The 24,134-nt window shown below is 43.3% G+C and overlaps 1 protein-coding gene across 1 annotated transcript in view; it reads left to right on the forward strand.

Annotated features, from left to right (window-relative positions):
- RPAP2 (RNA polymerase II associated protein 2) overlaps positions 1-24,134 on the forward strand; it is a 91,802-nt gene that overhangs the window by 31,114 nt on the left and 36,554 nt on the right. Inside the window, exons 9-11 of the mRNA XM_044301409.1 lie at positions 272-366; positions 6,078-6,158; positions 15,998-16,066. Of these exons, the coding sequence (XP_044157344.1) occupies positions 272-366; positions 6,078-6,158; positions 15,998-16,066 (245 nt within the window). The remainder of the gene's footprint in view (positions 1-271; positions 367-6,077; positions 6,159-15,997; positions 16,067-24,134) is intronic.

The raw sequence follows: 24,134 nt of genomic DNA on the forward strand, positions 1-24,134 counted from the left end.
AATTCAGGGGGTTGTCACTTCAGCAAGGCATTTATCATGTAGAGAAAGTTAATACAAGACACTTGCTAATGTACTGTGAGTGTCCATATTGCCTCCTTTGCTGGCTTGATTAATTTTTCCATCACTTTGTACACTGCTCGTTTCCAGGGAAAACGACCACCCTGTAATCCAGCAGCTGTGGCCGTACTGTCACACTATAGGAAAAAGCGCCGGCCCCTCTAGTGGCCATAACATGAGAATGCACAAATGTGTTTTTTGTTTTTTTTTCCAGGAAGAAACCTCTTGGGCTCCACCTCTTCCTCTTGTGGATTCATGTTCCCAGCAACAAATCCGCAGACGAATTGTAATAGAAAAGCTGAAAAAAGTGTAAGTATCTTTGTGACATTTAGCTAATTTGTGTAAGCGCCACTAACCTTCCATTTCTATTATCTATCCAGTAAACCTCACTGGGAGAGATTTATCAAAACTGGTGTAAATTAAAACTGACTTACTTGCCCAGAGCAACCAATCGGCTTCCACTTTTCATTTTCCATCTGATTGGTTGCTATAGACAACTGAACCAGTTTTCCTTTACTCCAGTTTTGATACATTTAGATGACTAGGGTTGAGCGAAGCGAGCTTCGGATGCTTCATTCGTTCAAAACTTTGGAATAATGCTGTACGGAGATCCGTTTCCGTACAGTATTAGAATTTATGGGGTCTGATGTAAGTTATTCATGAAGTCGCGTGTGACTTCATTGAATAATTTCGGTAGTTGATTTTTAAAATAGAAAACCACTTTAAAACTTGAAACCGAACTCTGCTTTGGTTCCGACTAGTACCTCGAAACCGAAGCCAAGTTCGGTTTTAAGTTTTTAAGTGGTTTTCTATTTTAAAAATCAGTTACCGAAGTTATTCAACGAAGTCGCGAGCGACTTCATGAATAACTAACTTTGGGTCATCGGAGCCCATACATTCTAATACTGGATCTCCATACAGTATTATTCTGAAGTTTTGAACAAAGCGACTTCCGATTAAGCATCTGAAGCTCGCTTCGCTCAACACTATAAGAAAAAAAATCAGACTGCCACCAGCATTATTCCAATGTTTTCCAAAATCGGAGTGTACAACACACTAGTTGTAATAATGGTTAGTAATATGGTCTTTGCTAAAGGGGTTGTCCACCGTCGGATAGGTCATCAGTTTTTAGAGCGGTGGGGATCTGATACTTGGTACCCCCTCCGATCAGTGGTTCGTGGCAGCCGCTGTCACCGGAAACATAATGGTACACGGATCCGGAAACAGAAGGCTGTGTCCACCGTGTAGTGGCCATGCCAGTGCATTGCGGTTCAGCTCTCGTTCATGTGCCTCCATTCAGCTTTCTCCCCTATGTTTCCAGCGGCTAATGCAAACAGCTGCACAGTGGGGGCAACCGAGTGTCGGACCCCCACCAATCGCATAATGATGACCTATCTGGAGGAGGTCTGCTGTCCGGTTGTAATCAGCCGGAGCATTCAGTAAAATTTCGATTTTCCACCTACCCTACACTCTTTTATCATTACATAGATATGCGATCCTAATCTCGTCCATTTGTCCCCCTCCCAATATCAGTCATGTCTTGTTAGCCTGCTTTTAATACTGAATCTGTGTTTGTACATCCGGCCATGTAAAACATGATATGTATTATTTTAAGCACAGCAATGTGCCCCATTTCTTGTCACCTTCCCCATGCTCAGCTTCAGCAGGAAACTGGCTTCTGTTTTTTTGTGAGGTGTGAAAAGTAGCACTTTATACAAACTAACTGGTGTTTTTTTTTGTTTGTTTTTTCACTTTTGCGTGAAAATAGCCGGTTACTAGTGTAATATTGATAAATGTCCGAGCATTCACTTTTCTATTTGATTTTAAGGGTATTTTAATTAGATTCCAGGAATGTGATTATCTGTACGTAGGTAGTGGTAATTGTGGTATTTGTGAGGATGTTCCCTGCCAAGTATTCTGGTTATCCACCAGTTAGTGGTTGTGCTATTTCTATAGGTTTTATCAGATCGGTACCAGGCATTTCAAAGGGTTGTTACGGCCACAGCACAGATCAGAGGTGGACGGGGCTGCTGTGCATTTGTGTCTATATGTGCTCCTGGCCACCAGAGAGGCTCCTGCTTTTTCCTATACCACCACAACCACCACTGCAAAGACATTGGCGCGGGGCATCAAGGGATCATGCATAGCTCGTAGTCTGTAACAGGCCGAGGCCAAGACAGGCAGAGTTTCTACAAATCCGTTAAACGAGTCCAAAAGTCAGGGCAGGCAGCAAAGATTCAGTGCGGTGATCATTCATGTGTCAGGTCAGACGGAAGAGGGTCAGAATCCAGGAAACAAGCAGAAGTCGGTACATGGGCAGACAAGCAAATCATAGCACCTTTGCATGATGTAGCAAGCTAGTAAACCTATTGCTCGGGCACTGAGTGGGACTCGCAGCATATATAACAGAGCTGATTAACACATAAGAAACAGCTGCACACAGAACCAAAGGAAGTTTAACCCTTGCAATACTGTAGAATGAGGTGAGTTCAATGAAAAATACCTCCAATAAATACACAGGAAATAAGCACCCAGGCCGACTTCCAGAGTGCAGGAACTGCGAAAGACAAGGGGTGGGTGTTTCCGCTGTTACGTTGCCCGTGCCCTCCTCTGCCCCACTACTTCGGGAGGGCACATTTTTAGTAAATACTTGTCTTGCCCATGGGTATTTAATGCTGACGCACTTTTACTTAGTGCTCTGCATTGTCCTCGATTATACCTCTTGGAATGTATGACTGCATTGACAACAGGATGTTACCATTCCCCTTGTCAGTAGTGTTTGTCCCCTACCTATTCTGAAACTGGCAACACAGACTTAACAGTGTCGGACTGTGTATGGAAATCGATCAAGGATGTTGGTAACATCCAGTTGTTAAATTATTTATATTTGTCATATATTTCCAGTAGAAATAACTGAGGAACAGCACAACACAGAGTTTTAAGAAAAGATGTGCCAGCATTCATATTTTATAAGGAATACAGTTATTTCCAGAATCAAGCTTAGCAATGTTAGCAGGCCCGGCTGTGCTCCTCCCTAAAGGTAAGTCCACACCGGATGGGTCCGCTTCTGACTATCTGGTACAGAAATTACGTAGTCTGTCGGAATTCTGCAGCGGCCAAAGAAAACGCTTCAAATGCATGCCTCCCAAGTGTCCCTCTTTTTGACCCAAGTCCCTCTGTTCATCTTTGATCCTTAAAGTGTAACTGTCATTTTTTTTTTTCTACTTTATTAGTGCTTGGCATGTATACCTGAGTTAGTCTGTCAATGATTGTCAAAAGATCTGTAATTACCTTATAATAACAGCTTTTATTCTTGTCCCCTGTCCCTTTCCACTGCTCCCTTAAAAGACCGTTGCTAGGGCTTGTCTGTCTTCCTTTTAGTATAAACAGAAGACGGAGGGGCGGTCTTCCACACTGCATATCTGCATTAGGCTGTAGAGTGAGGAGGCATGTCTCTCGCTGCTGGCTACAGTGTATATGGGAAGTGAGGGAAAGCAGTTTTGGCCTCAGAGAACTGGCAGAGGAGCCATCTTAAGAAGGTCCTCATATTGTAAATGTTTAAACAGCCGTAACTAAGGGGAAAACTCAAGGAAAGCAGTGGTATGTGAAGAAACGAAAGATTGCTTTATGCATAATGCTGCTGCAGCAGTAACATATGCTAAAATAGATTTTTTGATGAAAACATGACGGTTACACTTTAAATGTCTCTCTTTTTGACCTGGGGAATGAATGCATAAATGTGCATTAATAAATTTACTAAATTGCTCCTTGCTTAACTATCTGTATCGTTTCTGCCTTTTATATTAGACCAGGCATGGCCAACCTGCGGCTCTCCAGCTGTTGTAAAACTACAACTCCCACCATGCCCTGCTGTAGGCTGCTAGCTGTAGTCAGTCTGGGCATGCTGGGAGTTGTAGTTTTGCAACAGCTGGAGAGCCTCAGGTTGGCCATCCCTGTATTAGACCATAACTTTATTATTTGGTGAAATTTGGACCTTAAAATATCTATAATCCGATGATTTATCTGCTAATATTTAAATGGATAATGAAGTGCAAGAAAAAAAATTGTCCCAGGGGCTCCACATGCTGTAAACAAATAAAGGAACTTGCACTCACCTCACCGATCCCCAGCTGCTGCAGTTCTGACGTGAGTGTTTATGCTTTGGGCGGAGTTAGAGGCGTGGCCTAGTATAAAAAAATATATAAGTACCTCGATGCGTGCCGGCATATATTGTCCCGCTTTGCGATTTAAAATATGTGGATGACATTTAAAAAAAATATATATAAATCGTATCCGCTTTTCTTTGCCTGCCAAATTACTCCATCAGGCAACTCCAGTGCAGAAAATCTGCAGTATATCCATCAGGTGCAGCCATACCCCTAACGACAATCAGAACTGTGTCCGACATCGAGTTTATTTGGGGCACCGGCGGGCGCTGTCCACGTTTCAGCTCAGTCTGACTGTGATGAAGCAGAGATATTAGTGACACACTCCGGATGCAGAAAATGATTCAAATGCTGTCAATGGGGTGGTCTGAGGGTGGGTTCACCTCGCGTTTTATGACTCCGTTTGATGCATACGTTAGAAGGAAAAAAAAAAGGATACAAAAACGAAGCACACCACTTTTTTATATTCTGCAGCGTTCGGTAAAAAAACGTATACGTTTTTACAATGGAATACTATGGTGAACGGATGCCACTGTATGGCGTCAATCTGAGGCATCTGTTTAACGTGTACGTTAAAAAGATGGAGAAAACGCGATGTGACCCCAGCCTAATGTGTGTGGGGAGCTCCCGACTCTCCCCCGATGAGGTCAGGAAGAGAAGGATCAGGAAAAGTATATATTTTCGCTCTACCTTTTTTTTTTTTTCTCCTGGGAGATAACCAGTCACCAGCGGCGTCTGACAGCAGCATTCTCCCATCTTTCTATTGAATACACGTCGGCCGAGCCCCATGTGTATGGGGGAGGCGGGAGAGAATCCCAGGAGATAGCGATCGGCTGAACGATATGGAATGTGTATGGCCGCCCTTACTCTCTGTCCACCTTCACGTCAGGAGTGACCGTGAATAGATTTGTGATAGACGGCACCCCAGCTGTTTTGTATGGCATCGCTGAGGGCAGCTGGCATTCGTGAAGCTGTCTGTCTGTAAGAAGAGAGCCTCTTTAACCTGTAGGTGTCACTATTGTTATTGCTGTTATCATGAAGGTTGTGTATATAGCAAATGACAAAAACACCCCAAAAAATTACCCCTTATTAACTGGAAAAATGATTGCCCTAAAGTGCCTTACACACCACAACGTACTTTAGGGCATATCGGACCTCACCAGCCCGTGGACAGGGCTCCACCGTTTGCATGCATGATCACTCCTATGTCATGGATTTTTTTATTTATTTTTTCCAAATTTTTGTTGCAGATTACACGGCGGTAATTTTTTCCACCTCTGAATATTGACTTGGTGTATAAGTAGTTATTTTTTACAATAGGGTTTGCTTGGAGATGTTCCTTCTGCATTTTGACAAAGTGTATGATAGCAGCAGCTCGTTCTGAGAGGAAGGAGAACTGGCGTGGTGGCAGACGCGTGTCTCGTGTGACCATAAAGAAATAAAGCTGTTTGGTCGTGAATCATAAGGGAAAAAAAGAAGCAGCTTTGTCATATAAACCTGATTTCTAATGTGCACCAGTTTATGTAAACCAGAGGTGTATGTAATGTAGAAGGGGGACCCAACCCCATCTTTTACATCTCTTTTCCCGAGTAGGACATCTGAAAGAGGTTTCTCTCCTATAAAGAGTTCTTCACACTACATATCAGTATGGCCCCCATGGCAGTCTATCGGTGCTGGGTTAGGGATCCATACATTACGGATCCAAAATACACCCATGTGCATGGCCACAAGTCTGCTACTGAGTCTGTCTCTATGTAATTGAGGTGACATTATGGGTTTTCTGCTAAAACATGGCCGCTCTATCAACTTTCCCAGGGTCACAGGACTCATTCATATATTTTTTTTTCCTTCCAGTCTTCCAGCAATACTGATACCACTGAAGATGGCGTACAGTGACATATCCAGAGAGCTACACGATCTGGTCAAAACTTTCAGGTGAGTTTACTTAGAGATGAGCCTTTTAAAAAAAATAAAAATAAAAAATTGCACTTGATAAATGAGACATAAGTGTTCTAATCTGTCATCCTGACCTGCATTTCACTCCACTTCTGAAATTGGCGAGGCTTACCAAATGTCACAGCGTTGGCCCACGTGATGCAAAAAATAAGCACCATACGCAGACATCACTGACCTTTTCACGAACAGAACTGGCGTAGCAGATTTGATAAATGTCCCTCGTCATTTTTTTCTGGCTTCTTGAAAGAGAAGGTGGTGATGCGTGTAGGGACTGCTCTTATACTGGTCAACTTGTTAAAGGGGTTTTCCCGTCATATACAATGGGGGCATATCGCTAGGATATGCCCCCATTGTCTGAGAGGTGCGGGTCCCACCTCTGGGACCCACACCTACAATGAGAACTGGCTCGACTATTTCAGTCTGCCCCATAGAAATAAATGGGAGTAGGGGGCCCGTGCGTGCGCGGTGTGCTCCCATTCACTTGTATGGGAGCAGCGCTTGGTGGTGGACGGACCCCGGGAAACCCGAGGTCCTCCAGCCACAGCTCTCCCTGCTCTGTTCTCCTTGTAGGTGCGGGTCCAAGAGGTGCTAGCGATATGCCCCCATTGTATGTGATGGGAATAACCCATTAAGGAAAAGCAGATATTAAAGGGGTTGTCTCACCTTGCTATTTCTAAGCTCCGTCGCTGCTCTCAGGGCTTCGATTTCCTGCGGGTGGAGCTGAGCACTGACTATTTGACTGGGGCTGGGAGATACTGCGCATGCACAAGAATATGTGTGTGCTCGCTCCTGTGAAACCCGGCCACCAGATCAGCCGTCCGAGCTACCGATAGTGATTCTGTGCGCCTGCACAGCCTCCGCTGACACCATTACAGTGGCAATCATGGCAATCTCTTTCTAACAAAGCTAGCCAGCCCTGTACCTCACATGGATCCAGAGATCTCCCCATGTATTGCTCTTATTGTTCTGCAAGATTTATTTCAAGCTGGCAGCTCAAGGGGCTTCCTTTCTCAGAGGGGCTTCCTTTCTCAGAGGGGCTTCCTTTCTCAGGGTATGCGTCCTTTCTGCTGTATCTCTCTCCCTATCCCAGCTCGGGGCCATGTCCTTTCTGCGGCACCCCTCTCTCTGTAAGGGTCCATTCACACGACCGTATTTTCGGTCTGCATCTGAAAAGATGCAGAAAGTTCACCATGAGCTGTCCTCATCCGTATGTCCGCTCCGCGGTCTTGCAAAACAGGTAGAACATGTCCTATACTTGTCCGTTTTGCAGACAAAAATAGGCATGTCTAACATAGGGCAGATTGTGAGGGACTGCAGAATGTGGGATGCACTTGGCCAGTATCTGTGTTTTTTGGATCCGCTATTTGCAGACCACAAAATGGATATGATCGTGTGACTGGACCCCAACTGTCACAGTATCTATAAGTAGATAGGGCTGGTGGCAGCTAAAGAAGGAACTGAGCATGTGCGTCCACCCCTGCCAGGTGGACAGAGAAACAAAGAAAATGGCAAACAGCAGGTGGCGCTACACAGATTTTATTGAAAAGCTCAGTGGCTATGCTAAATTTGTAATTACGTGCAATTACAAAAGTATTCAGATTCTGGATAGGGCCCCTGGAGCACAGCTGTCCCGGGAAAAGTTCCTTTGTGTGCTCCCACGTCATCTGAGAGGTAAAACGTCTGTGATCGGTGTTATCGCCAATCACAGACATTATCCCAGGGTCTCTTCTGTTTAAAAGAGCAGAAACCTGGCGGTTATGGCACCTGCTCCACTCCAAAGCAGGCACCATCTTTAAAGACCCAAAAAACAGTATACATGTGGGAAAATTAGACTTTGAGGCCCACGGGGAGCAATGACTGATGTAACTGATCGCATTCTGTCTAATATGTTGGAGCCGTATAGATAATGGGCAAAAAATGTAAACTATGGCTATATGGTAAACTCATTAGTACATGATTATTTTAGTCTTCACATATTAGTCTGTTGTAACTCATGAAAGGGTTAACATCAAGTAACGGGCCGCTTCTTCCTTTCCCTCACTACAAGAAACAAGTGATTTTAACATTAAAAGGCTGCAGCGATGATATCGGTAACCCCTGCCCTCTCTATGTCTTGGAGACTGAGAGAAATGACAGTCTGTTGTCACAAAGTCCAGGGGTGCTTATCACAGAGCTGCAATTTTCCCCTCCACTGAGTCCTCCCGAAACACTTCTAGTTCATCCTATTTGCTGCAACGTTTTAGTCCACTCCGTGCGGACGAGGAAAAGCTCTAAGGAGATCTCCGAAGACATTTTAGTACAGTTACAGTTCATTCTCAGCAAGGTCCCAGCGTGGCTGTATGCTTTAGTTACCAAAACTGAGATGTCACATTATTCTCCAGAGGCTGTCTGTCTGTCAGGCCACTAAGCTAAAAGGTAAATCATTTGCTTCGCTTGGGTTTTCAGATGCAGTACCTGGCTGGCCGGTGCGTGTCGGGGCTTTAGAGTGAAGCTTCACCTTTGATTATAGGGGTTTAGTGCTAACAATAATCATTTAAAAAAAAAAAAAAAAATTGCTGTTTTTTGTTCATCCAGCCTACAAAAAACGCTATAAAACTAAAGCTCCTAAAAATAAAAGCCCTTACACAGTTCTAATAATGGAAAAGAGGTATTCCCTGGACAACCACAGGATATGTCGGGTCATCTCTGGGACCCTATTCTTGACAGTTTCAATGTAAAAAATACAGGTTTGTATGTGTGTGTATATATATATTAGCTAAAGGAGCCAGCTTCGCCCGGGTAGATTTAATTTATTTAATTTAATGTTTGTGTGTGTCGTTAAAAGATATCAACACTATCCACTATAACAGTGACATCTACAGTCCCCCGCCCCTTAACACTAACCCCACCACAGTGCCCCATCCCTTAAAATTGGACCTCCACAGCAGCCCACCCCCTTAACTTTGACCTTTACAGCAGCCTTCCCCTTTAACAGTGAGTTTCACAGCACACCACCCCCTTGACAGTGACCTCCACAGGGGCCCGCCCCCCTAACAGTGGTCTTTACAGCAATCTGCCCCTTAACACTGACCTCCATAACGGACCATCCTCTTAACTGTGACCTCCACAGCAGCATGCCCCTAGAGTGGCCAGAGGTCCAGTTTTAGGCTGAACAGTTTGGCTTTCAGACTCCCTGTCCTCCGTCTGGCGCAAGGCCTGGACAGACACAAGGATGTCCTTTTGAACAGCTCACTCTCAGACAGCATCACTGTGCCGTCTGAGTGTGAGCTGCAGAGAGAAAGTCACCCTCCCTCCCACCCCTGCATCTGACAGAAGTTGATTTTTAACTTCATTTTTTCAATCCCTGTCGGCTGAGGAGTGGGAGTGGAAGTGAACTAACCGGATCAGGGGTGTGGCTTAACTGGACCTAGGGGGCAGGGTTTTAAGTTTTAAGGGTGGACACATTGTGGCAGGGGGTAGGTCTGGGCCCCTTCCTGCAAGAGTGACGCCCCTCTGGGCACCTTACTGGCTCATTTGCATACCAAATAAACTGGATTTTCAGATGTTAAAAACATCTATTGCTGGAACAAAGGCACATCTTGAAATAAGGTACTAAGTGCTATTAGGCCATGGCTTTACTTCAATAGCGATTATCCTGGTGACAGATTTCCTTTAAAGCTGACCTACAGCAGTGAAGAAAAATGGCTGGGTTGTTATGGAAACGTGGAGACTAACGGCCTGCGAGCTTCTATTGGCTGATAAGGGTCATGTGACCAGGCTTCTATTGGATAATGCATTTTTTGGGAATATCTCAGGAACGGTACGTGCTAGAGAGCTGAGACCTGGTCTAAAACCTTCCCGGAGGTTTTGAGGCAGATTTTCCTGCAGGTTTTTTCCGACAAAACCAAAAGTGGATTTGAAAGGAATCGGAAATATAAAGTAAGGACTTTTACTTCTCCTTCCTGCGGGAATTCACTTCTGCCTTGGGCTGAAAAAAACCTGCTGGATAAATCTGCCTCAAAACCTCCTCCAAAATAAAACTCCTTACGGTTCCCTTAAATGCCCTTTAGAACTTTTTTGTCCTGGAGATCGGTGGTCTGAGTTCAGAGTTTACTGATGTGATCTTCTCACGTGTGTCCATACCAGAAGATCATTTTGACTGGATTTCCCCTTTACATTTACTATTTGCTTAGGACACAGCTTTGAATTGTATGTCACTTAATATGTAGTGTTATGTATTATTTTTAGGTTTCCTGTAAATCTTGAGTGTTGTGGTTTAAAAAAAAAATATTCAAGTACCGTATGTCTTTGTCACATTTCATACCGTAAATTGGTAAATCAAATACAACTACTTCTGCGGGTGCAGAAAATAAAATTAATGTAATTTTATACAGAAAAGGTGTCGCCTACAACGCTAATTGCTAATAATTCTGTTGAAAGGAAAGTTAGTTGGCCATAAGGTGCCATAAATGTATTCCTTTTTTGAGAAAATGTGTCAATAATCTTGTGTTCTCGGTAACCTATAGACACTAGAAAAGGGGCAGATAAAAGGGAGTGACTCATAGTGAGTGACTATAGGATAATACCGCCCTTGGGGTGTGTTTGTACTCTGTACCCATGCATGGGTAGTATGGGGGTCATTTATTATCCTGAAATACGCCTATGTTAGGCATAGATTGTGGCTCAATGGTTGGTAGCGCCGCAATATGTGACTTTCTCCGCCCACACCAGGTCTAAAAATGTGGACTTGGCGGGGAAGGGGACGGACTGGCATACCCGTCTCATTAATCATTTTCTACGCCTCTTTTAGGTGTAGAAAATGGTCTAAATGTGGTACAGGAAGCTGGCCTAGATTTAGACTGGCTCTGGATGCACCAAAGTTATGTAGAGGCCTGCGCTTCGTCATCATTTCTGCGGATCCACTTCCAGATAAAGGGCCTAAAATGCCAGGGTTTATAGGCCTTTCTGCTTGAACAGCCCACGTCATTGGACCTGCGGAGGGTAGCTTACTTACCTGCTCTCCATCTCTGGGCTCCATCTCCTTTGAACCCCCGCTGCCACTGTCGCACTCCAGTACTGCTTTTCAACATTCAATTTGAGGGTGATCACGTGTACCACTGCAGCCAATGGCTGGCCGCAGCGATGATGCGTCCTCCATGCTGCACATGACCCAGTGACATGACTCATGGGGGACACATCAAAGCTGCAGCCATTCAGTAGTTTTAGCATTTTTTTTTTCTTTTCTTGAACATGTGTGAATTTGGTCGCCCATATAATACTTTGCAGTGTATTAAATTTTACAAACACTGTGTGCTGTCCGCATCCGCACTTCCGTTCCGCGGCCCCACAAAAAAATTGAACATGTCCTATTCTTATCCGCAGCCACAGACAAGAAAAGGCATTTCTAATACAGTGCCGGCCATGTGCGGTCCGCTAAATGCAGAACGCACATGGCCGCTGTCCGTTTTTTGCGGATCCGCAATTTGCGAACCACAAAACACTTGCGGACATGTAAATGGGCCCTAAGGCCTCGTGCACACGACCGTATGCCCTCCGAGATATACGGTCCGTGAGCGGGCCATACCGCGGGGCTATTGTCCTGCACTCATAAGATTAAATGAGTGTGGGACAATAGCCCGACGTGCACAGCATCATTGTAATCTATAATGCTGTGTGCTCCCGTGCGCACGATCAATGCTGCTGCGGGACATGTGGCCCGCTCACGGACCGTATGTCTCGGAGGGCATACGGTCGTGTGCAAGAGGTCTAATAGTGAAGGTTTGCTGATACATGAGAGCTAGTGAAGAAAGCAGCATCCTGGACACTCAGACCTGACATCCAGCTTGTATTACTAGGGCTGACACATCTGCATGATAAATGTCTGAAGTTAGAAGCAGGTTGCAAACTATTAGTAAGTCTGAAAATGAATGAAGACCACAGACTGAAACTTTTTATCTCAGGGTAACAAGGAACATATATATAAAAATTTTTTTTTTCAATGTCAGGATAGGTCATCAATATCTGATCGGTGGGGGTCTGACACCCGCCTCCCCCGCCGATCAGCTGTTTGACAAGGAGGTCATTACACTATGCATTGTCTCCTATGGAGTGACTACTCGTCATTACACTGCACTTCTGAGACGAACGGCAGTGTGATGAAAAGGAAGCAGCGCTCGCATGGAGTGCCGCCTCCTCTTCAAACAGCTGGTCAGCCGGGGCGTCGGACCTCGGCGATCAGAAATTCATGACTTATCTTGACGATAGGGCATCAATACAAATTGCTACACAACCCCTTTAATTTAGCATTTAAAACAATAACCAAAAGTCTGTTCACTCTCTGGAAATCGTTAGATGGATTCGCGGTCATACCGGTTGCAAGTTTTTAATTAGGGGGCGTTGCCATTACACCTAGAGGTTCCTCTCTGTCTGCAACTGCCGCACCCTCTGCACTTTGACAGAACCAGGCAGTGAAAATGTGATCATGCCTGCCTGGCCCTGTCAAAGTGCAGAGGACGCAGCATTTGCAGAGAGAGCAGAGCCTCTAGGAGTAACAGCAACACCCCCATTGCTCCTAGAGGCTCATTTGCATATATGACGATGTACATTTTCTCAGCAATGCGGGCACATATGAACATGGGACCAACACAGATGCCTTCAGCTGCCAAGCGCACATGTAACAGGTCAGCCAGTGTCATAGGTACAAAACTGCTGACAGATGCTGTTTAAGGTGAAAATTCTTGTTAGAATTTAGTGCAGATGTTCAAGGTCTTCAGAATTGTGGTCACAATTAATAATTCTCCCCAAAAGCGATGTCTTATTAATCTCTGTCTGCAACCAGTTAGCACAGAATACCATTGCCTCTTACAGGTGGGAGTCCCTCTCGATATAACGGCTCGTGTAGCATATTAATGGCAGTGACCAGTGTTGAGAGCTTGCCAATCAATACGAACATTGACTAGAAGTTAATAGACACAAATATCTGCAACGACTACAGTTGTGTACATGGACATGGCCTCCCCATGCTTCAATCAATAGCTCGACATATTGCACGGCGTTTGCTGCTCCTTAGCCGGTTTGTCGGCAGGTCCCCAGATGAATCAGGCCTGTCTTTATCACTTATCTTCAGCCTGGCAGATTTACAGCCTTGTCACCTAAGTGCAGATTGTCAGCATGATTCCTGCAAGCATATCACCGCACATATCGTTCCCACCACAGCAATCCTGCATTGACAGATGCCTCTTCATTCACACCACGAAGCTGATCCTATAGTTCTTAATCGCTTATTGAAATTGCCATAAAGTTAAAACAAAAGGTGCAATTAAAAGTAGCTGCCGTTATACAACACACCCGACGTGTAACTCCTAGTTGTCAATTTCAAGGAGGAATAACAAAGGGATGCTAACCACACATTTAGTAGTTTTTATATCAAAAGTATATGTCCGATCCTGATATTATCACTCTCAAAGCAATTATCTTAAAGGAACACTAAATACAGAAATGCACAAAAAGTTTAAAAAAATATCCCAACTTCTGCCATGCCCTTTGTTTCCATTGATCCTATTATGTGTCATATTACCTTCTGGGATTCGCGTCCCCACCTATCCCTTGGTTGACCTTGATGGACTTATGTCTTTTTTCAACCGTATTAACTGTGTAACTATATAATACTTTATTTTTCGGACCATGAGATGCACCTGACTGTAAGACGCCTCCACCCCCTGGGTTTAGACAACAAGAAATTAGAAAATATTTTCTACTGATTAAAATTTCCCTGCTGCTTGGGGATGTTCAGTAGGGGAGAGAAGTGTTTTTCGCCGTTCTCTCCATGTGCCGAATTATCCTTCAGCCTCCTCTCCTGTCTGATCACATGGATTGGTGCTGGACGCGGAGAGACGTGTGCAGATGCACACCCCTCTCACTGATCCAGCAAAGTGCTGTATGAGTGCTCTGCCGCATCATTAAGGAAGCAGTCAGTGAGGTCTGGCACTGTTGGACCGCCCTGACTGCAGACTATAAGACACAGGCACTTTCAAGCAAGATTTTTTTCCTGCTTAAAAGCCATTCTTATAAGCTGAAAAGTACTTTAATTTAAACTGAGAAATAAATGAACCAATCTCTGTGTTTCAGGAGCTCAGCCATGCTGCTCCTCCTTACAGTCATGTGTCTAGATGTAAGACAGCTGGCCTCAGCAAGAGCCTCCCCGCTCTGTCCTGTTTACTGTAGAACAGAGAGCTCACTAAGCTCTGCCCCCTTAGCCATTTGTCAGCTGCAGATGGAGCTGATCACCTACACATTAAAGGGGTTGTCAAGTGTTTACTTCCGATGACCTATCCTCAGGATAAGTAAAATTAAAGTGTTTCCATAGCGCTCTTCCCTTATTTCACCTAATGTGGCTGTGGTATCACAGTAGAACCACACGTAGCTACTGCGCAAAAAAAAGGAGTTAGCGGCTAACCCCTTTTTCATACAGCATCACGCCACCGGCCGGGGCGGAAGCTGTTAACACGAGATACCTGGTTCACAAAAGTGTGAGATCTGAATCACTGGCAGGAAGAGATACACCCGGATAAAGAAAGACTTCAGCCGTAAGGTAAATAGAAGTCATTGTATTAGTGTGGGTACCTTTTATAATAGTGAAGACCACGCTATACAGGGCAGATTAGTGCGCGGTATCCTTGAGATTATCTTTAAAGGGATTCTGTCCCCTCGTTTTAGCCTGTAGAGCTGCGGACATGCACGGCTAGATCGCCGCTAGCATGTCCGCAATATACCTGTCCCATAAAGCTGTGTCCTTTTATTGTGTTAAAAAAAATATTTTATAGATATGTAAATGAGCCTGGTAAGGAGCCCAAGGGGCTGCACTAACTTTCTTAGAGCCCAGCCACGCCCCCTGTGAAGGAGCCCAGCACCGCCTGCATCTAACTGTAAAGAAAAGAGGGGATTCGGAGGACGCAGGCGGTGCTGGACGCCTTCACAGGGGGGCGTGGCTGGGCACCAGAACGGTTAGTACAGCCCCTTGGGCTCCTTACCAGGCTCATTTACATATCTCTAAAATCATATTTTAAACACAATAAAAGGACACAGCTTTATGGGACAGGTATATTGCGGACATGCAAGGGGTGATCTAGCCGTGCATGTCCGCAGCTCTATAGGCTCAAACGAGGTGACAGAATCCCTTTAAGTATCCTCAGGATAAGTCATCAGTATCTGATCTGTGAGGGGGTCAGACTCCTGTATCCCCCGCTGATCAGCAGTTTGAAGAGACCGCGGCGCTGCACCCTCTTCCTAGGCCAGTGAGGTCACGTGCATCGGTCACATGGCCTAGGAGCCACTCAGTTCCATTCAAATGAATAGGGATGAGATGCAATACCAAGCACAGCCACTATCCAATGGACAGCGCTGTGAGGAAGCTGCAGCTATCACTAGAGGGCTGTGGACTCTTCAAACTTCTGATCAGAGGGGGTGCCAGGAGTCAGACCCCCACCGATCAGATACTGATGACCTATCCTGAGGATAAGTCATCAGTATTAACCACTGAGAAAACCCCTTTAACTCTTCTATTCTTTATAGGGTTTCTATATGACTGTTTGTTTCATAAATGCAAATGGGAAAAGTTATCGCACAACTTGTCCAGACAATATATCCACCGTCTTCTTTATTCCTTTATTATCTATTCATTTTTGACCCTTCCCCCATTGATTCACACTAGCGGCCCTCCATCCATCCCTCCATCATTTTTTCTAAAGACTCCCACAGGTGACCTCATGATGCATAATGGAACCAAATTATTTAGTAATTATCTTTTGTGATTTATTTTTGTTTGTTTTTTTGTGTTTCAGATTTACAAATACAAATGTTATTCGCACAGTTCCTGAATGGTCAATAATTGCCATCGTCCTGCTATCTGTGTAAGTACTTTTGATTCTGTCACAGTGCACAAAAACACGTCTCGCTCCATATACAATTATACCTTAGTTAAAGAAGACCCGTCTCCTCTCCTGACAGGTCTGTTTTAGTAACTACCTGCATTCCCCATGTAATAACAATTCTGGAGCATCTAGGACTCTGTGATGGGCCATTTGTATATTATTCCTGCTAGACGTTATGAATGCATCACTAGCACTTTGCAATGAAAGGTCCAGTTGGGGGTGTCCCTGCACAGTCTGACACTGGCGGCGCCGGACTATGCAGGGACACACCCCTAACTGGTAACACCCATCTGCACCTTCATTCCAAACTTTTAGTAATTCATTAATAACTTCTAGAAGGAATAATAAAGGAGTGTCAGATAAGAATAGATTCTTCAGCATGGTTATGACCTGAGGAATTCAAGAAGTTACCAAAACAAACATGTCAGGAGAGGTGACGGGTCCCTTTTTAAATTGAGCCCCCACTTGCACAATTGCATAAATATAGCAAAGCGTCCAAGAAGTGACAGAATTGGAATGATCACCACTCTTTCTTTTAACATTTTTGGGCTTTTGTATTTCTGCAGTTTCGGTTTATTATATTTCATTAAAAAATTGAACATCTTTCCAAATACTCTAGATTAAAAGCATTATCAAGCAACACGTGACAGATGGAGGGGATATGACTGTGGGATCAGACTGTACAGGGTTTTTTGTTTTTCATTCTGTAAACATGGGAACACATCAGTCTTCATAGGAGCTGTAGATACAAAATGGTAGTATTGGTTAGTAAGTTGGTGCGTTTGGAAAAAATAAATAAAAAATCCTGTAGGTTATCAATTCTAATGTATTGAAGGGGTTGTCTCATCTCAGATAATGGGGGAATATTGCTAGGGTATGCCCCCAGTGTCTTATAGGTGCAGGTTCGGACCCGTACCTATATAGAGAACGGAGCCCCAAAAGTGGTAGAGGACACACTGCGCATGCACAGCCACCTTCCGTTCATTTTCTAAGGGGCCACCAAAAATACCCAAGCACTAGCTTGACTATTTCCATCGGGCCCATAGAAGAGAATGGGAGCGGGCCTCCGTTCCCAATATACGTGCAGGTCCTATAGTTATATGCCCCCATTGTCTGAGATGAGACAACCCCTTTAAGCAAGATAAAAGCGTAGTGCTTACTTTCCTTGTCAACTGACCCCCCACAACCCATTTACCATGAGAACCTCTGTGGCTCCCAAGCCTCCCGGCAGGAGCAGACGGCCATTTGCTTGTTTCTACTGCAATAGCTGCCAAAGCTATTGGGTTATAGTATTATAATATATTTCCAAGTATAAAGCCCCCTAATATGTGCATGTTGGCATTTAGGTGGGTTAACCTGATTACACAGCCTCTATAAAAGGCTGGAAAAATGCAAGCCTAATTTTTAGATATTTTTTTTATTTAATGGGGTATTCCGACTGTTACAAGTTATCCTCTACCCACAGGATAGGGGATATCTATTAGATCAGCTTGGACCGCGAACAATCACGAGACCCCCGTCAACCATGCGCACTGCCGCTCCATTCATCTCTATGGAAGTTCCAGAGGCAGCAAGTACAGCACTCGCTATTTCCGCAACTTCCTGTGAGACGAAAGAAGACGCAATTTTAATGGCCATCCTGGTGGGGGGCTCCTAGTGGTAAGGTGCCCCTATTGTCATGATCAGTGAACGTCCTAGCGTTACGACCCCCACTGATCTAATAGTTGCTTCCTATACTGTGCATAGGGGATAATGTAGAACAATCGGAATGCCCCTTTAACTGTTGGATATTATTCAGTTGAAGTGTTCATCTTATACAATAGATACCTGTAAACCAATATGCTTACATGGATGTCATAATTTGCTAGGGGAATAATCTGTAAGTAAATATCAAATTTGTTGGTATTTACCCCGTGTATAAAAAAAAGAAAAAAAGTCCCAAAAAACCTGTTGTACCATAAGGGTGATCTGCGGCTTTCACGTAATTCGATAAACAAGATCCATATCTTCAATTACAGTCATTTCCAGTAAATGTACCAGTGTTACTTTTGCTTCTTGTGGATTTTATGAGTCATTTGAGCCTCTAGGGCAAGGAAGTACTTTGGAGACTTTCACAGGTCAAGGAACGTTGTGGTCCAACATTGTAGCCTCTTTGGCACAGCACTTAATATCTTTTGATATTGCTTCAGTCTGACACTTTGTTCTATATTCATTGTCCCAAGGAAGTCCATACTAGTAGGTATTAGCGTAGGCTTCAACGAGCCCTACATCTGTGTCACTCCGTCAGATACTGCTCAAACGATTCATTAAATCAGAACACAGAAAGTAACTTTACTTGAATGCTTTGGCATCAATATTTTATTAGCTATAAGAACAAATCTTTTGTCATTTTTATTATATGCCTTTTTTTTGGTTGAATTGGTGATTTGTGAAACAGATCTTATGAATTTTTTAGTCTTTCTATTAAATAAAAAGAAAAAATAAATAAACTATGGTACTTGCCGGGGCGAATTAGTTTACAGGTTAGGGACATGCTTGGATACTAGCAACTCTGTAAAGCTTGGCATATACATACAATGTCCAGCCATTAAAGCTGCAAAATTGTGTGTTGCAAATCTACAAATTGCCACTAATGCTAAAGTAATATATATCAAGTAATAATATATGGAAGGCCATTTAAACAGTTTTGGTTTCTAACCTCTGCTTCTAACAGTATGTGCGCTTTTATCAGGCTTTTTTTTTTTATTATTGTTCTTAAAAAAATATATATATACTTTGATTAAAAATATATTTGTGTTTTGCATCTACCATGGTTACAGACTGGAAACAAAGCCTGTAGTCCTATGTTACTCTCTATCTACCCCTTATTAGTATACAGAGACTGAGAGGCAGTAAAGGAGTAACACATGGCTGCAGGATCTGACTACAGACAGGGTTTGTTTGTAGTCTGTAACCATGGAGACACATAAGTCTGCATAGAATCTGTATACACAGAACGCAACAGTATTTTTAATCCAGACTGTTTGGAATGTTGCTTGTTCTTTAGAGGCTATGGACACATTTGAGATTTTTTTTTTTTTTTTTTTTTTTTCATGGTTGCATTTTACAAATTTTGGGCTAAAAATAGTTTCAGTTCTTTATTAGAATATTTCAGCCGCTTTTTAGATACAGGGGATTAAAATCAGCCTTTCCACAGAGTACCACTTCCTGGTCCCATCGTCTGACAGCTCATGTGAAGCCTTATCTCCTGACTTCATAAACACTCGTTATCAAACTCATCAGTTTAATTAGGTATTTATAAGGTCAGGAGATCAGAGATAAGGCTTCACATGAGTAGTCAGCTGACGGCAAAGGGAAGTGATATTCTGCAGACAGGCTGTTTTGTTTTTTTTTGGTTTGTTTTTTTATAAACCCCTGCATCTTAAAATCTGTTAAGGATTTTTTATAAAAAACTACTGAAAAAATTATCATTAGCCCAAAATGCAATCATAAAAAAATTCCCTTAAAGGTCGCCATAGCCTTTAAATTCTAAATGCCATAAAAATGGTTAGAAAAATGTGCAAATCCTCCTGTCTTAGCGGACTTCTAAATATATCAGCAGGCTTTTGCCTTTTTTTGCAGTTAACTGATCCATCTATCGATCGATCAAACATTCTTTCTGCTCAATCTAATATATCAATAATTGTTTTTTCGGTAATAACTCCTCTACAAAACATTCTGTCAATGACTTCTAGGGGCGACCAACCTAATTGTTAACAGACTTTTGATAGTTTTTTCCATAAATGAGTAGAGTGCTGGAGTAGATGGAGCGTTAAGAACATCAGCAAAGTGGCATCATCAGAGTCCTACTGACGTTGAAGAGCTTATAGCTATGCAAAAGTGGGAACTATGTGTTATCAACAGCCCAGGAAAGTCAAAGGTTTTGCAAAAGGAAGCATTTTGGCATATATGACATTTAGGCACCCACTGACTGAATGAGCGTTCAGTTCTAATTAATAAGCTAAGCCGCAGCCACTGAGATGCCCACACCTCCCAGCACATCACAGCATATACACTACGGTAAGGTTTGTAAAATGAATCGATTGCCAAGAAAATCTTACTTATCTTGTTTTTAGATTATTATTTTTTTAGTAATTTATCAAAATGCTAAATCTATATGACAGTGCAATTTCAATTTTTGCTGAACTGTGCTGCCAGGATATTTCAGTGATATAGTGTCACACCCCCTCTGTTTGTGACTTTTTAACGCCACTTTTCAGGCTCTCAAAATGTGCAAAGTTGACTAACTGCGGGATTCAGTGGAGATTCTTCTAATATTAAAAGTAGGAAAAAAAAGCTTTAAAATATACATCAGTCCTAAAAGGGCTGCCATCTTGGAAAAATCCTCTTTCAATATTTGAATCTCCATCTAACTCCCATGAATCTAATTTACACAGGTGATTTTGTCACAAACGGCCAGACATTTAGGGTCAGAGCAGATAATGCGGCTGGCTGCTGTCAGTGGCCATGGCTTGCCCCATTCGGCCAGCCACAGCCATGGTGGGCTTATGGGTGGCCATGCATGTACTAGATAGACACCTGTTGGCAGATCTGGCTCATTGTTGGGGCCCTCTTTGATATCTGTATGTCCTAACATGCCTCAGGGAAAAAGGTCCCAAGCCCTTTCTATGCAGCAAGGGTTGTATTTTTTGTAATAATGGCTGTATGTACTTGTATGAAAAAAAATGTAAAATATCCACATGAAGACCTTTTTTGTTACAATGGCTACTTGACAAACTAGCTGCCTATCTACACTAGTCTTCTCTAGGAGTTAGGGTTCATGCACACAGCCTTAAGCGTATTTGTGGTCCGCAAATTGCAGATCCGCAAAACACTGTGTCACGGACATTCCCGTGACAGGTGGCAGAAGATCGGTGAAAGTGGCAACACGTGGTTTGATCTGACATATTTTCGGTTCGGATCAAATGACGTCTGTGTTGTATTTTTGGTGCTTGCCACGCACCTTCTGGTCATTTAACCTTCTCTATTTATTGTTGTTTCTCCCACTATGCTATGCGGTATATAGCTTCAGTTTTAGTTGTGGATAGCTGGTGTGTGGATCTCGGCTGAGTTCCTGGTGCTGCCATAGCCACTTGAAGTTAAGTATTTTCTTTCCCTTTTGTATTTTTTGGGGTTATTTTGTGTGTTGCATTTCCCTGTCATTTGTATTAAGGCCTGAGGGAGACTCCTGTTCGTCCTTCCTTTTGGAGGAACATGTTGTCTCAGTCCTGACATTAGTACCAGGGTCCTATAGGGTGAGTTAGGACATTAGGTATTCCTGTGTATGAACTCACCTACCTCTGGGGGCTGTTCACACTGGTAGTTAGTCAGGACTTTGATTACGGTTTTACTAGTAGGTGTCCATCTCCTTTCCCTAGTTTCCAGGCCTTATTCCCTCACCCCTTTCCCTCCTACGTTCGGTGTGGTGTTTCCCTCCCACACCCGAACGTGACACACTGATACCTGCCTTGTGCGTTTTGTGGAACGTCACGTCCTGGCCTATACAGAACAGACACCCAGATGCGTACAGCACATGGTGTGCTTCTCCGCATCTTTTGAGGCCCCGTTGAAGTGAATAGGTCCACCTCCAAACTACTAAAAATGTGGATCGGATGCGGACTACAATAACGGTCATGTGCATAAGTCCTAAGGGGAAGGGTGAGCGGTGCTTTGTGGTCTTGTCCCTGTATCAAGAAGCGGGACTTTGGTTGTATGAAGCTTTTTGATTTTGCTAAAGGGCCCCTCTCGTCTGTTTAATCGCTTCGTCTTGAGTCTATTTATAGATGGTAATGTAGATGTTGTTTCGTTATGCTGCAATTTTGAACATGTGGTTTAGTGGTTTCTGTATTATCTCTTTCCTATTTTGTGTTATTTAGTAGGCGTCCTCTGAATTGTATTTTTAAAAATTATTTAAAAAATATATCAAACCAGACTTGGTGGACATGTCCCCATCAGCTACTTCTTGGATAGAGTATGTTCCCTACTTTAATCTCCTGCTGCTTATCCAGTCATGCCTGGGCCTTCTCATACCCTGAGGACTTCATGTTAATAACAGTGACTAATTGATCCTATCACCTATCCTCATACTTATCCAATGACCTGTTGACTTTGCCTTATTTTACGAGATTTGATTTGTTTTCGCGTACCCTGTATTTTTTCTTTTTCTCCTTTCCACATAACTCACCTTTTTATTTCTCCTTTCCCCGCCTTTCCACATAACTCACCTTTTTATTTCTCCTTTTATTTCTCCTTTCTCCCGCCTGTCCACATAACTCACCTTTTTATTTCCCCCTTCCTTTCCTTTAAAGTCTTTTTTCTGTATATGATCCTTTTTGATGGGAATATGTTGTATTAATTTTTCTCGAAAACAAATAAATACCTTTTTGAAGCATAAAAAAAGAGAGAAAAAATATCAAAGCTGAAATGCATGTGTAGCCCACTTTAGTTTGGAAGTATGGCTTCTTCGTTTATACCCCAGATGTAGGCTAATGGAAGCTTTCAACATTTTCCCAAAGAAATGTCTTGTTAGATTCTGTTTATGCGAACTGGCTGCTGCCAGTGAACTGTGGTCAGTCATTTCTGCAGTAACAGCGGGGCAGGTAACGCCGTCTCCTCTAAAAGCTTGTGAGAGCATTTCCTAATGTTCAGGGAGCAAAAGCATCAGCTCTGGGGGCCGGTATTTAAACAGTCAGAAAATGACCATAATCGCTTGTCAATCGTGCAATCACTTGAAAGTAAATGTCATGCCAAGATACTCTAGGGTGCAAATGTGGCAGGCAGCAAGGAAATAAAATCTCATGTTAAACTCTTCTGTTGAAGAATGGCATCCCTCACGCCAGTAATTGTCTCACCGCTCTTCTGCTTTTCTCAGTACCGGTCATGAGACACCCTGCTTTCCGTATGTCCAGTCCGCCAAAAAATAGAACATGTCATATTATTGTTCGTAATGCGGACAAGGAAAGGACTGTTCTATTAGGGGCTGTTCTATTATTTCCGCAAAATACGGAATGCACAGAGGTCATCCATATTATTTTGCGGATCCGTGTTTTGCGGACTGGAAAATACATACGGTTGCGTGCATGAGCCCCTTATACATACAATGTGGGCAGTAGTCTTAGTAAAATCGCAACAAATAACATTAACTTCGTTCCTTCAATCCTGGTTACAGCTTGCTTCATTAATGGCGGTCTACCGGAAAAGAATTATAAAGACCCGCCAGTGATCATTAAATAGGTTGTCGCATCAGTGGCATATCTCAAGGATGACCAACCAATGTCTGATCAATAGGGGTTACAGCATTGGATTGTGTGACCCCCATCAATCTCGCCGTAGGGCTTGCAAACTGCTGCAATTGAAGGAATACATTGCAGCACTCCCATCCAAAATGGATGACGTTCGGCGAATAAAGCTCTACATTTATTCGGAGTTTCGGGATGTGAGCGCTGCGGTTCCTTCTATTGCAATTTGAAGGGTGGAACCTGTCACTGTTTGCACCATGAATGAGAGAATATTTCTTAGAACTTGCATTGCTTTGCTGCTGATGGTGTTTTCTTGAAGAATGCTCTGCCATGTTGCATCTTTGGTTGGCTCTACTCAATTCTTTCCAGAATGGAGGCCATTGTAGTCAAAGGCAGTGATTTCTGCAGCATGGAAAAAGTCAACAAAAATAGCCAACATGGTGGGATTTTGAAGCGTCACAACCAATTCAGTTTAGTGATCGGGGTCACAGCAGGCAACCCTCTTCCAATTAGACCTTGGTGGCTTATCTTAATAATAGTTCAATGTGACCGGGCATTATACATTATGGTTCTGGCAAAGTAACAGCCTGCTAGAGTTCACCATATCGGGCATGGCCGGATACTGCCGTTTACCACCTATTGTCCATAATGGAACCAGCAGGGATGCGGCCAGTTTCTGGCATGAGTGTTGGGATTCGTCCAGACAAAAAGTAATGCTAGCATTGTTTTTTCTTTGGCCGAATCCCGGTATTCATTGAACTATGAACTCC

Source organism: Bufo gargarizans, chromosome 7 (assembly GCF_014858855.1).
Source record: "Bufo gargarizans isolate SCDJY-AF-19 chromosome 7, ASM1485885v1, whole genome shotgun sequence".
Lineage (NCBI taxonomy): Eukaryota > Metazoa > Chordata > Amphibia > Anura > Bufonidae > Bufo > Bufo gargarizans.